The sequence below is a fragment of the Rhipicephalus microplus genome, unplaced genomic scaffold (assembly GCF_043290135.1).
Source record: "Rhipicephalus microplus isolate Deutch F79 unplaced genomic scaffold, USDA_Rmic scaffold_603, whole genome shotgun sequence".
NCBI classification, from domain to species: domain Eukaryota; kingdom Metazoa; phylum Arthropoda; class Arachnida; order Ixodida; family Ixodidae; genus Rhipicephalus; species Rhipicephalus microplus.
The window spans coordinates 1-14,766 of NW_027465162.1; the positions used below are offsets into that span (position 1 = coordinate 1).

The following is a 14,766-nucleotide window of genomic DNA, read 5'->3' on the forward strand; positions in this document are numbered from 1 at the left end:
GTGCAAGGATATTGTAGCTACTGAGACTTATTGCGGTAGGTGTGTATGCACCAAGAAATTCAAACAACTGTAATGTGTTTTTTTTTTATATTTTAGACACAGTAATAAAGATTCCCAGTTCTTTAGAGATAAACAAACTCTGTTTCTATATATGTAGTTATGAACAGGTTGTTCGGAATCGCTGAGCATCTCTTAATGGGGCCTCTGCAGTGAGTTTCAGTAGCGCACAGCCGTATGCAATCACAGAGGCTGTGTTTAGGGTGAAATTAAAACGTAAGATGCGTGTACTCGCATGTTTTGCCGATCAAACTTCTTTTATGTCGTATTTACTTGCGTAATGAACACACTTTTTTTTTCTTGAAAGATCGGAGCAAAGTTGAGGGTGCATTTTAATATGCGGGGCAAATTTTATGAAAGCTTTTTCAGGATGAGTGAAAAATGTGGCGATGCGAAAAAAAAAGTTAGGTCGCTCAGCTTTTCACAATTAACATATGCGTACACTGTTTGGAAATAGATTTTTAGTTGCACTTCACTCATCTTTGGTGGTTTATGGCGCTATCTTCTGCAGCCGTCCTTGTGCCACCCGCGCACGCTATAAAAGTGTTTCACGGCTATCTTTTTACGCAATCATTGACTGCAACAGTGCTGTCTCCTGCGATTTCGAGGGGCACACAGAAGCTTATGCCACGACGCACTTTACCAACTTCGCGTCAACCTCACACGTCGTACGACCGCACTGCCACCGTTGATATTGTAGCAAGTAACCAACATTGCAGCAAGTTACCACCGAAGCATCAATACAAACTGTCAATTACAAGATTAACAACAAAATTCGGCCACCGCCTCGCAGCCCACATGAGAAGATAGTGTAGAAAAGGTAGCCTATATCCTGCGTTCCTTGAAGTACACCGTGATCACAATCATGAAGAGGAAATTGCGACTGAAGCAAGAAACGGGGGTGCTACCATGTAGCGGAAATAGTCACGATTTTTCTGGGCAAAGTGTTTTTTCTGGTTTTCTAGAAACCTGCGACGCAATGGCGAGGAATGGCCCTTCGCGATTGCCATGATGATAGCAAATCCTGTTGTCGTTACTCGAAAATTGCGTGAATGTAGTTGGGCCTTAAGGGGGGACGTGCCTTTCGGAACGAACTTTCTTGTTTCTGGTTAGATCTTGATGAAAATTGGCACAGAGACTAAAAATGACCTCATAATGCTTCCATAAAAATTTCAAGATGATATCATGAAAACTTTCTGAGAAACAAATAAGTTCATTACTGGACCTCGTGGAGCGGCTGGAGAGTTTAAAAAATGACACAGAAAGTTGGTAAACACTGCGTGCAGAGGTGAATGTATGCTCTAGGGGGCTGCGTTTTCAAAATAATTTTTTTGCAACACTAAAATTTGTAGTTCATGTTTTCTCCACTGATACTTCAATGAGCACATTTGCACTACAAACAAGAAACCCTACCAAAAATTTTTAAAAGGCTAAATTTTAAAAATAAAAACGCAGCCCCCTGAAGCACAGTTCAAGGAACATTACAAAAAAAACAGAATCAAAATCTGTCAAGTAGTTGCGAAGATATCTGCTCCACGAGCTGAGCAACGTGCCAAAAAAACATCATTGAGAAAACGAGGTTCAAAGTCTTGAGTCACGGTTTACATGCCTAATAGGCACCAGGGTTGTAGTCCTTAGTGTCCTTTGCAGTGCGGTCCTTAGTGTCCGAATCGTGCTACTGGTGGTGCTGGTAGATGGCCTTGCATCCTCGCGCGAAGTACTTGGCTGAGCATCCGCGATGTCTACATCCTCGCGCGAAGTGCTAGGCTTAGCATCCGCGGCGTCTACATCCTCGCGCGAAGTTCTAGGCTTAGCATCCGCGGCGTCTACATCCTCGCGCGAAGTGCTTGGCTGGGCATCCGCGATGAATACATCCTCGCGCGAAGTGCAAGGCTTAGCATCCGCGATGTGTGCAGCCTGCGCGGAACGACGAACGGATGTTTCCTCAGACAGCACAAAGCACTGCTCCACAGGCATATGAACAGTTTCGTCGATGCTCGCGGACGATGCTCCGTGCGTGCTTGTGCTCGGCTGCGAGTCCTCGTCGTGCCGCACGCCGTCGTCGCTGCTCGCAGAAGTTTCCGGACTGAATTTCTTTTTCACGATCGGCGGCTTCGGCTTACGAGCACCAAATTGCTGCGCAGTCTTGCGTTTCTTCTTGTACGATCGCTGGTCCATGATCGCATGCGGGAACTGATCTCAAAACTGCAATGCGCCAAACTGGATAACGTTTTTTTCCTTTCACGAGCGCCGGTCTTATCGCAGCGCGATGCGATCTCGAAACCACGCCGCGACGAGTTGAAACCAAATGCAGTAAGCGGCCCGTCAGCGCGTAGAGCAGACGACCTTTGCGCCGATTGCTACAAGCGACCGCACGAAACCACGCCGCAATGAGTTGAAAACAAATGCAGTAAGCGGCCCGTCAGCGCGTAGGGCAGACGACATTTGCGCCGATTGCTACAAGCGACCGCACGAAACCACGCCGCAATGAGTTGAAAACAAATGCAGTAAGCGGCCCGTCAGCGCGTAGGGCAGACGACATTTGCGCCGATTGCTACAAGCGACCGCACGAAACCACGCCGCGACGAGTTGAAAACAAATGCAGTAAGCGGCCCGTCAGCGCGTAGGGCAGACGACATTTGCGCCGATTGCTACAAGCGACCGCACGAAACCACGCCGCGACGAGTTGAAAACAAATGCAGTAAGCGGCCCGTCAGCGCGTAGAGCAGACGACATTTGCGCTGATTGCTACAAGCGACCGCACGGGCGACCAATGCGGAGCCGCCGTACAGTCACGTGAAGCGCGTCGCCAATCGCAAACTGTTGTGATACCCTTACACTTTGGCTTGCTGTGGGCTTGCTCTTGCCTGGTTCAGCCGGCCGAGGCGGCAAATTTGAAACGGAAGAATCGCGCTATCCATAGAGACAAAGATGGCGGCGCTAGGTTACGTGGTTGCGGAGATATCGCGGTTCGAAAAACGCTGTTTTTTCGCAATTTTCGTGAAATTCATCGCCACCCTAGCTTCGATAAAAATTTTTTACGTCATTTCTACGTTGTTTTCAGGGACGAAACTTCGATATTAGATAGAAAAGGGGTCACAGAATGTGAAAATGAGATTTTCAGAAAATCGATTTTTTTGCCAAATTTCGCGATGCCAAAGCCGCGTCCCCTTAAGGGGAGATGCTACTCGAAAAACGATTTTCTTTAATAAGAGTCTGAATTTAGCACAAATCGGCATGCTAATAGAGTTTTTTCTCCTCTTTTCAAATATGTCATTTATTTTCATGTAGATAGATTGCTTGGTTTTCTTTGTGCAGGTCAGATACTGCAAAATTATGGCCGTTGTTATGCAACAATTCTGACCTATAAAAATTTGAGATAAAGCATGCAGATATAGCTGACTATGATCCTTTGGAACTGTAGAGTGCAAAAAGCTATAAATTTTGTGTGTAAAAAAGTGAAATATAATAAATAATATTAAAATAGAAAAATTAACTATGGCTCTAGTTGCCAAGGGCTTTCAATGTTATGTAATTTTTGAAAAACATAATCAAGCAGCACTGACAATCTGAATAGATACTTGCACTCTATGGGCCTTCATCATGCTATGTGCAAAATTTCATAGAGGTATGACAATTCTAAGTACACGAACTAGCATGTATAAGAAGCACAGATCACACAAAACTGCAAAAGGAGAAAAACGAATTTGAAAGTTTGAAACCTTTTTTTTTTTATCACAGAGTTGTTAGAAATGCATAATTTTTGGCCATAATGTTCAACAGAACTTTGAAAAGCACTGCAAGTTACTAGAACTGTCCTGCAGCATAGGTTGTGCCCTCACGGTCCTTGCGAGCACTCTCTTCTAGCCGTGCCCTTTTCACTCCACGACGACGGTGGGCCCTTGCTTCTGCTGTCAGACGCTCGGACATTCTCTTGATGCGCCTCTCATCGCGGGAATCACTGAAAGTAACTAGATCTCTAGATGGCAGTATGTTGAGCTCTTCCAGGATGTGCTCGAAAGTAGCATGACCCTTGTTGAACCACAGGATTGCCATAGCTGCGGCAGTCTCGACAACCGTTCGGGAGACAAACTTAGTCTTGGGGCAAAAATAGCCAAATTTTGCTGTTCAGGGATTCCGATGAGTTCTGGGTTTTCCCTTTGATGCATCGAGCAAGGAGCTTCTCATCCGTTAGCCGCTTATAAATGGGCAAAACAGCCAATCCCTGTGCTTTTGTCAGGAGAGGTGTGTGGCGTGGTGCAGGTTCACCAAGTGCTTCAGCGCGTTGATGTTTGCACCACGACTCTGTTCCTGCAGGGCAAAACTTGTGGCTGCCAGCATTGCAGTAGAGCATGAGTGGAAGTACGAAGCCCATACTGCAGTGTACATATCCCGTACACTCCCCCTGTTGCTTGTTATGGCAATCTGATAGTATGTTCGGAGCTTCTGAATGGCTGGCTCTTTCATTTTCTGCCCTCGTGGTAATGGCACATGCAGCTTCCGTAGCGCGGTGCCAAGTCTCTTGGCCACATGATTAGTGCAGTCTTCTTTTTCTATATTGACAGCACCATAGACTTTTGACTCTGCAACTGCACTATATGCTTTGCTGTCACCGTCACTCAAGAATGTCATGAAATGCAGTGGGGTGTCATAAGTCAATGTTCTCTGCCAAATGCGCATTGCAGCCTCCGTTTCCATGGCATGGGAGGAATAGTCTGCATTTTTTTCACAGACTGGGCCATGGAATGCCTGCCACACTTCCTCGTCTGGGCCCATATCCTTGTGCCTACTGCATCTCAGGCAGTAATTTGATATGACCTCGAAGTCTAAGCAGAGGCCAGTATCTAAGGAGATAACTGCGCCAATCCCGTTGTGGCTTTTGTGGCCCCTCTTCTGCCAAGTGCCGTCGAACATAACAGCCACATCAGTTTCGCCTGCTACTTCTTTCGTCAACTCTCTGGATCGGCGCAAGTTTTCACTCACAGCTGCCATAGCAGCTGTGTGCACCTTCTTTGCTATCGAAAAAGATCCTCGGTGGTGCATTGGCTTTGGGAGTCAAATAATGGAGCGAAATCTCGACAATTGCTCATGCCCAATGCCGACAGCGCGTGCAGCCACCATCGCCTTCACATTCACAGCGAAACTATCTCGGGAGCTCCCACTGTCGTACCGTTGGCTCACTCGGCTGCTGCCGTCCGCCGTAACACGCAGTGACGTATAGGAGCACAAAAGAACAGTCGCTGAGCATTCGCTGTTTTCGCAATGAAGTTCGAGGAGCGACGAAAGTCCCTTGCGCTTTTATGCCGGCTCCCGAACGGCAAGTTTTTGAATACCGCAAGCAGGGCATGCTGCACCTGCCACAAGTGCCGTCAGCAAGAGGGTGTCGCACAAAACTGCCGTTGCACAAACCTCATCGCGCTGTCTTTCGTCGTTTTCAAAGAAGCCGAGCTTCTTTTCGAAGCACTGACGAAAGAAAGCGCAGCGTCAATCCCTTCATCGCAGCCACTGTCGCTCGCGCACTCGTCGATGCCGCCGTCAGGCCTAGCACAGGTAGGCGCGTTCTCGTTCGTCGCCGTCGTTCGGGGCGCTTTACGCCGCCTTCCCTTGAACTTGTGCTTCGTTCGAAACTTCTGCGGTCTCACGTTGCACTTTTTCGGGCTTGTCATCGCGGAAATATGCGTAGACGCGCAGAAAAGCAGACGGACCAAATGCCGATGGCAGCCACCAACACAGCTGACAATGACTCGGTAGCCAATGGCGATGTGGCTAGGGTGCCGTGCGTTTCAAACCGCTCAAACCACGTGATAAAAAGGCCTTTTTTTTTTTTTTTTTGCCCACGTACGAAACTGGCGGTCGTCGGAGCTGTAAGAAGGCCGGACGCAACTTTCCCAACCAATCGCGATGGCGGGCGGCACTGCGACGGGGAGCAGCGCGCAGTCAAAGATGGCCAATATCGGTGCAAATTCACAAAATTTTGAGCCACCGCGATGCCTTCATACACATTTTTTTGCATTTTGCGGTTCGAATTTAGTTTTGAAATTTTCACACATGAAAGAAGAAGGTTTGAAGATTACAATGCAATAAAAATCAGAAATACGAGAAATTTCGCTAAAAACGCGATTTTTCTACTCGCATCTCCCCTTAAAGTTTCGTATTTGCAGGATGCGACCGTTGACTCATGTGTTTTGTGAGCTACAATGTCTACATTTCACCATTCGGGAGCTGTGCTGTGGTTCACAGATAATAAGAAAAAACTGAGAGTGTGCCACGCACCGATGAAAAGAAAAACCAAAGTGGCGCTTGGCAGTGGGTGAAGGGGAGGAGGGAGGGAGCCGATGGGGGTTGGCGTAATAATAGAAAATGGAAGAGGCCTAACAGGCGAGGAGGCGCCATGTGTCGGTTAGCGGAACTGCAACGGATGAATGTAGGGGGTGCGTTTATTACGTGCGGAATAAAAAAAAAATTTTGGCCACTGAAGTTCGGGGTGTGTTTATTATGTGAGTGCATTCATTATTCGAGTGCATTCATTATGCAAGTGAATAGGGTAAATAACTTCCAGAGCATTGCAGCTCATGTATGAAATGGAGTATAGTGCTATGTGAGGCTTATCAGTTTTCAATGTTCTGGCATCGGGATGGATGTCAAAGTGCGGTTCATTTTTTATTCATTGAGGAAAAGTTGCTGTAGTTTATGAAAATTGCCTGCATGCCAGTTCAAAATTTTGTCCAGCTTATTTTTGCCAGGTTGTTAATAATGACCTTATGCGATCCGGGTGGCTAAGCGATAGGGTTTTATGGTTATTCTAACACCTGTCTGCCTCTCATTGCCCACAGGTACAAGAAGCGCAAGGCATACATGATGGGCCTGTTGTCGGCTGAGGCCAAGAAGCTGGAAAACCAGGCACGCTTCATCCTTGAGAAGATAGACAATCTAATCAAAATAGAAAACAGGCGCCGTAAAGAGATGATCCTGACGCTGCGCGAGCGTGGCTACGATCCGGATCCTATAGCAGAGTGGAAGAAGCAGCAGACCCAGCAAGAGGACAAGCAGGATTCACAAGACGATGAGGAAGATGAAGACAAAGACGAGGACAAGGATGGTGGCAGTGCTAGCTATAACTACCTCCTGGGCATGCCACTCTGGAGCCTGACGCGGGAGCGCAAGGAAGACCTGCTTTCCAAGCGAGACCAGAAGCGAGCTGAGGTGGAGACTCTTCGTCGCAAGACTCCAGAGAACTTGTGGGAGGAAGACCTGGACGTATTTATGACCAAATTGGATGAGGTTGAAAAGGCTGAGCGAGATGATGAGAGTTCGACAGGGGCTAAAGCTGCAGGTCTCAAGCTGGCAACCAGCAAGGGTGGCCGGGTGAAGGGCAGCAGCTCAAAAAAAATGGAAGCCGAGACGCAGCCATCACCATTCGGAGAACGTGTCGAACCCAAAGTAGACTGGGAGGCCAAGAGGAAGACGGAGAAGGGAGCTGGGCCTGGCCGCAAGCCGAAGAAATCGCTTGAAGAAGGAAAAAGTGAAGGTGGGGGAGGAGATGACGAAGGTGGCGCTCCCCCGAAGCCGCCGCGCAAGCGCGCTCCCAAGGGCACCGGAGAGAAGAAGAGGACACCAAAGAAACGACGCAACAGTTGGTCGGGATCGGACTCGTCCGACGAGCAGTCGGTGATGAGCTTCGGGTCCGACGACGAGGAGAGGCCCAAAATACCTCCAGAGCGACAAACGTCTCGACGAGCGGCGCTGGCTCGCCCTAAGTACAAGGTTGATGACAGCGATGAGGAAGACGACGACGACGACATGGGTGAGACGAGGGCCAATGAAGGCGTGCTTGAAGATGTGGAGGAGTCTCGTCCGTCGGAACCGACGGCATCGACAGAGGACGGCCAAGAAGACGGCCAGGAAAACGGTCGTGTTCGCAGTGCTTTCGATAGTGACAGTGATAGCAACCTCGAACCCCTGACAAAGAGGCTCAGCAGTCAGGGTGGAAAGGACAACTCTGAGGTGGCGTTTGACTCTCTCTTTGGTGGAGGTGGTTCGGCGAGCGGATCGAAGGCGACTGCATCACACAAAAAGGCAGGAAGCGGGTCCGCCAACGAACCGTCCGCGGCGCCTAAACCGGCACCCAAAAAAGCACCAGCAAAGAGGAAGCCGCCAGCACAGAGTGACTCGGACGCGTCAGACGTGGAGGAGGAATTCAAGCCCAAGAAGGCTCCCGCAGCCCGTAAACCTGCAGCGCCCAAGAAGAAGCCTGCTCGCAGCGGCTCTGACGGATCTGACATGGACGACGATTTCAAGCCCAAAAAGGCAGCTCCTGCACGCAAGCCGGCAGCTCCCAAGAGCCGAAAGAAGAAAGCGACAGACTCAGATTCTGATGGAGCGCGAAAAAAGCCGAAGCCGGCAAAGAAGTCGAAGAAAGCCGCATCGTCTGACGACGACGATGACGACAAAATGTCGGACAAGGACGTTGCAGCATCGGTAGCACCGCGGCTGACCACTGGCCGTACCAAAGCGCCGGTCAAATACAACTTCGGTAGTGACAGCAGTGACGATGACTTCTAAATTATGCCTCCACTTCGTTTTCCCATGCTAAGCATATTCAATGCCTTTGCTTTTAGTTGTGTTGCCATCTTATCTCTTATTACCTTGTGTTGTTATTTGTCCTGTTACATTCCACCCCTCACCCTGCGGAGCAGGACGACTCCGCTTAGTGTCCCTTTTCATTCTTTTCTCATTTCATGCTGATACCTTTGTGAGCATTCATCTGTAGTAAGTAGGCAGAGTGTACTAGAAAGGCTTTGTGGGTGAAGGGGTGGCTCCATGGGAGTTCTTCATTGTGGTGCATTTTGAATGCCGGCATGTAAAACTTTAGAATGGTTTCATTACATTTGACGGATTCGCCATGAAGCAAAATTTCATCAGCAGTTTTATGTTCTTCGCTTTGGTGCCGGATTTCTGGTTTGGAAATAACAATTCTGTACTGTTTCTTTCGGTTGAACGCAGCTTTGAACTGAAACATATGGTAGAACTAACATAGACGAACATGGCTTTTATTGGAAGTTTGCATTTATTTTATCTCTTTTACCGGGGTGATGATGAAAACGTCGGTGGGGATGCATCCTGTATTTTCACTATGTAAATATAGCATCTAGTGCAAGACATAACTCATTATTTTAGGTAAGTGTTTCATTGCCGCCTCCTTTACTAAAACTCTAACACAAGCATCACGTATTGTGCTCGAAAAAAGGCCTGGACTTGGGATGTTTTTGGTTTATCTAAGACCTCTGTATAGAGAATACGAAAAAACAGTGATGTGTTATTTCGAGAGAGTTTGTACTGTATGACATTTTTCGTAGATTGCTCACTGCACGATTAATTCGTATTTACCGTTTGCCCTCCAAAGCTTTCTAGCACACTGTACTGCAACGCCCCGCACAATCTACTTCTCTGGCATTTCATATTTTTACCATACCATGCCATTTTCTTTGCGTTATGCTGACAAGTTACTTTGTGAAGTGCTAGGATTCTTAGAAAACGGAAGCATATATTGGTGATGGTCACTTTGCTTTTTTGTGTTAAGGCACACTAGGCATTGTGTTTGCGCATTGCATTCTTTCATTAAAGTTTCAAAGTGAGCATTAAGGAGGTCTGTGCACATATTTAAGACGATTTACGTGTTGCTTTTCCGCAAGGATTGCGTTTTTATGTTTTTAAGTGTAAAATACAATAAATGTTTTGTGCGTATTGTATGCTTCTCCTGTCTCTCGATTGTCATGTTTTTAAGCTCATACTAGTATGTTCTTTGCCTAAATCAGTCAGAGCCACCAAGAAGGTGCCAATTATTTGTGTGGTTCCTTCAGCAAAGCTTCAGATGTTACTTTAAAACCTGCAAGTGTAATGGGTGCCTGAATATTTCAGCTACTTGTACAGATGTTTACAGAATGTTCTCTTCATTTAATGAAAATAAGCACATGTTAGTGTACAAATGCAAGAAAAGTTTTAAAATGTGCTAGTATGGTACCATTGCTGATATTTAATTTGAGTGAGCATCCTAAGCATGAATCCAAACAAGAATGGAGCGAAATGCTAACAGCAAAAAAAAAAAAAAAAGTTTCACTTTTGTTTTATGCTAACATATTGTAATGTGCTCTGGGAGCAAGTGAGCACCAAATGGTTACCGTTAGGTGCTCACATTGAATGTTTGTGTTTGGTGTTAGTGTTCATTCATCTTGCTCCACCGGGTGGTCGATATTTCCGAAGCCCTCTACTATGGCGTCTCTCATAATCATATGGTGGTTTTGGGACATTAAACCCCACATATCAATCAATTCATCATGCTCCACATTTAATTGATTGATATCTGGTGTTTAACGTCCCAAAACCACTTATATGATTATGAGAGACGCCGTAGTGGAGGACTCCAGAAATTTCGACCACTTGGGGTTCTTTAACGTGCACCCAAATCTGAGCACATGGGCCTCATGCTCCATATTTAACCTGTGCCATTCTGTTAGCACAATATCCTGCTCAAAAAAAAAAAAAAATTCGCTTCAGGTAATTCATCTATTCCAACTGTTAAACCATTGTTAAAACTGGGAATTATCAAATTAGGCTCTTGAGAAATATGCCATTGTCATTAAAAAAATGCCATTTCGTAAATATTTGAGTACATGTGCGACTTGCCTGTTTCTGTCAGTCGCCCTGCAAAGCTTCAAAACCCCTTGTGCCACCCCAAACTCTGCACTGGAAGTGGGACCCGAGTCATCATGTTGCCTCTGGAAACTACATATTTTTTGATTTGGGAATATTTTGTTGCGTTTTAATAAAATCAGTTGTGGTTACATTTGGGACAAAAAAGGTAAGCCTTTAAAAATTTAGGCTTTTCAAATATGGGTGCATTTTGGTGCCATAAGGCAAGGCTATAAATGGTAGTATATAGGTGTTCTGTGCTGTAACCTTTGCATATCTCGCTTTTTTTGATTTTGATAAGTTTTGTGGCAATTTAGAAAAAAAAAGACCGAATGTGGGTGCATTTCTGCAAGAAAAAAAGAAGTTACTTTAAAAATATAAAATTTTGGTATCTAGGAGTGTTTTCGTTGCATTTATTTGAAATCGAGTGTTGGTGAAAGAGCCAAAAAAGGTAAGCAGGGAATCTTTTGATTTGGAAATGTTTCGTCGCATTGCGTTGAAATCCCGTGTCCACCTTTGTCCCTGATATGTTCGTCCCCAACCCATAGGTGTCGAAAGCAGGCGATGCGCTTAACATCTATAATAATGTCCAACTTTTGTCTGTCATCAAAACTTGCAACGTAATGGACCTTCTTTACTGATTAGCTTGAACCAATGCGCTTGCTTAGCCGCTACAGATTTCGAAAAGGTTCTATAGTGTATAGGTGTTCTGTGGTTCTATCGTGTTTTTCACGACAAGGCTCGACTTCAGCCTGACGTCACGCCTTTTGCAAAAAATAAAATTCGCCTCTCCCACTATTTAAGCGGCACGAGGCTGGTCCTAAGGATTTTCCCCACCCTTTGCTCTTTTTCTTTGTGTCGTGTCTACTTTCTATCTTTTCCCTTTCCGTTTTCCTAGTTCTATTTATCTTTCTTCCGTCATTCGTTCCCAACCCGCTGTTATACTATACAAGGCTATGGTGGCTAGATAACAAGGTTATGCTGTGTTCGCGTTCCTGAATAGCGGTATTACGACGCTGGCATATGGAGAGAGTGCGGAGTGGGAATCTCGACCCTGCGAGAAATGTCCTTGGACAAGGCAAGGCAGTGTTTGTTTCCCGGGAGAGGAGCCCGTGTCGATTCATGAAATTTCGATATACGGCAAACCTCGAGCATAATTGCTCTTCTGCAATATGAATTCACGAGAAAAAAAAAAGCCTTTATTGAAAGGAGGACTCCTTGCATTGGGGGAGGCCTCGGGGAGAACATCCCGAGCTAAATGTTTCCCTGATGTGGTGGCTTCACCGCAACAAATGTTGAAGTCGAAAAAGTTGAGGCGTTTATCACTCGTGATAAGGCTCAACTATTGTCTGACGTGAAGGTTTGCAGCTGAGTGGGGGGCTCCGAAAATTTGAAGTCGAAAATGTTCAAAAAATGTTGAAGTCGAAAAAGTTGAGGCGTTTATCACTCGTGATAAGGCTCAACTATTGTCTGACGTGAAGGTTTGCAGCTGAGTGGGGGGCTCCGAAAATTTCGACCACCTGGGGTTCTTTAATGTGCACCCAATTCTGAGCACACGAGCCCGCGACCTGCGAGTCAGCAGCCGAGTACCTTAGCCACTAGACCACCGCGGCGGGGCCAAGGCTTGCAGCGGTGAACCTCATCAGGGGCACTTTAGCTCCGAAACAACGCATAGCAGCCACAACGAGCAAGGTTGGACGTCATACAAAAGTTAAACCTTATCGGGGGTGATAACGGCTAAACTTTTCCCGCTATTTTGGGCATCTACCTTGGTGAAGCCAACTTACCAGGGGAACTTTCAGCTCGAAAAGAACGCGTAACTGGGCCACCGCTGCAAGGTGTGACGTCAGACAAAAGTTGAGCCTTATCAAGGGTGATAAGGGCCTAAACTTTTTCGACCGTTTTGGGCATCTACTCCGGTGAAACCAGCGCACCAGCGAAACTTACAGCTCAGAAAGAACGTGTAGCTAGGCATCACTGTAAGGTGTGACGTCAGACAAATGGTTAGTCTTATCGGGGGTGATAAGGGCCTAAACTTTTTCGGCTGTTTCGGGCATCTATTGCGGCGAAGCCAACGCACTAGAGAAACTCAGCTCTGAAAGAACGCGTAGCTGGGCCACCGCTGCAAGATGTGACGTCACACAAAAGTTGACCCTTATCGGGGGTGATAAGAGCCTAAAATTTTTCGGCTGTTTTGGGCAGCTACTGTGGCGAAGCCAACGCACCAGAGAAACTTTCAGCTCAGAAAGAACGCATGGCTGGGTCATCGCTGCAAGGCGTGTCAGACAAAAGGTTAGCCTTATCGGGGGTGATAATGGCCTAAACTTTTTCGGCTGTTTTGGGCATCTACTGCGGTGAAGCCAACTTACCGGAGGAACTTTCAGCTCGAAAAGAACGCGTAACGGAGCCACCGCTGCAAGGTGTGACGTCAGACAAAAGTTGAGCCTTATCAGGGGTGATAAGGGCCTAAAATTTTTCGACCGTTTTGGGCATCTAGTGTGGTGCAGCCAGCGCACCAGCGAAACTTACAGCTCAGAAAGAACGTGTGGCTAGGCATCACTGCAAGGTGTGACGTCAGACAAAAGGTTAGCCTTATCAGGGGTGATAATGGCCTAAACTTTTTCGGCTGTTTTGGGCATCTACTGCGGTGAAGCAAACTTACCGGAGGAACTTTCAGCTCGAAAAGAACGCGTAACGGAGCCACCGCTGCAAGGTGTGACGTCAGACAAAAGTTGAGCCTTATCAGGGGTGATAAGGGCCTAAAATTTTTCGACCGTTTTGGGCATCTAGTGTGGTGAAGCCAGCGCACCAGCGAAACTTACAGCTCAGAAAGAACGTGTGGCTAGGCATCACCGCAAGGTGTGACGTCAGACAAAAGGTTAGCCTTATCGGGGGTGATAAGAGCCTAAACTTTTTCGCCTGTTTTGGGCATCTAGTGCAGTGAAGCCAATTTACCGGGGGAACTTTCAGCTCGGAGAGAACGCGTAGCAGGGCCACCGCTGCAAGGTGTGACGTCAGACAAAAGTTGAGCCTTATCGGGGGTGATAAGGTCCTAAAATTTTTAACTGCTGTTCGCCAGCTAGTGAGGCGAAGCGAACACATCAGGGGCACTTTAGTTCTGAAACTACGCATAGCAGCCACAGGGCAACAAGGTGTGATGCCAGACAAAAGTTAAGCCTTATCGGGAGTGATAGGAACCTAAATTTTTTTAACCAGTTATCGCCCGCTAGTGAGGTGAAGCTAACACATCAGGGGTAAACGTTTTGACAAGCTGCCATGTCTTGAAGACTCTGCTCTTCCTCCCCCACGTTTGTAAAGAATAGAAGACTTGTTGAAACGACTCTAGCAACGCACCGTGTTAAGAATAGTAATCTAGTCAAACTTCCATTTACCGAACTTGTGTCTTGTGAATGTGTGGTTCACTTGAGCAATCTATACCTACGATGCCTTGTTAATAATTGACATGCACTGATATAAAGCAGCACCTTTCACTTCCTTGAATGTTACGGCAAGCTCGATTGTGCAGAGAAGCCTTCACTGTCCCTTTGACCACTAAAGTGCGACTTTTAAGTCGACGTTGATTGTTGAAATAGTGGTCCAGAAACCTCGCAGTGCTACTTTTGTGCCAAGAAAGAGCCTGTTTTGAAATAAAATAACGTTTTAGTGGTCCACATGGGGTTTGCGCATTTCAAATCACCCGCCTCAATAGCGGACCGACTCAAGTCACTGTTATAGTGCACAACGTTGGCCGGCTTTACTGCTCGGCCACCGGCACTAGTAGCAGCAGAACGGAAGGAGCTGAGCCACACTAGCAACAGTGGCCATTGATAAATTTTCCGCCATTGGCTCCAAAATGACACACTTGTTTTGGTTCAACTTGACCACACTAGATGACTCGACCAGTCCAGTTTAGCTGCGCAAAATTTGAATTTTCGAACCACTCGCGCCATTCCCCATTGCAACGTCCGGCGGTTCTTTTTTGCATGAATGAAACAGAAACGAACGAGCAGCATTTTATTG

The 14,766-nt window shown here is 46.7% G+C and overlaps 1 protein-coding gene across 1 annotated transcript; it reads left to right on the forward strand.

Annotated features, from left to right (window-relative positions):
* Window positions 1–6,866: 6,866 nt before the first annotated feature.
* LOC142795288 (uncharacterized) lies at window positions 6,867–9,804 on the forward strand. Its single transcript, XM_075886027.1, has one exon. It carries the CDS (start codon window positions 6,913–6,915, stop codon window positions 8,617–8,619), a length of 1,707 nt encoding a protein of 568 aa, XP_075742142.1. The 5' UTR covers window positions 6,867–6,912; the 3' UTR covers window positions 8,620–9,804.
* Window positions 9,805–14,766: the final 4,962 nt, after the last annotated feature.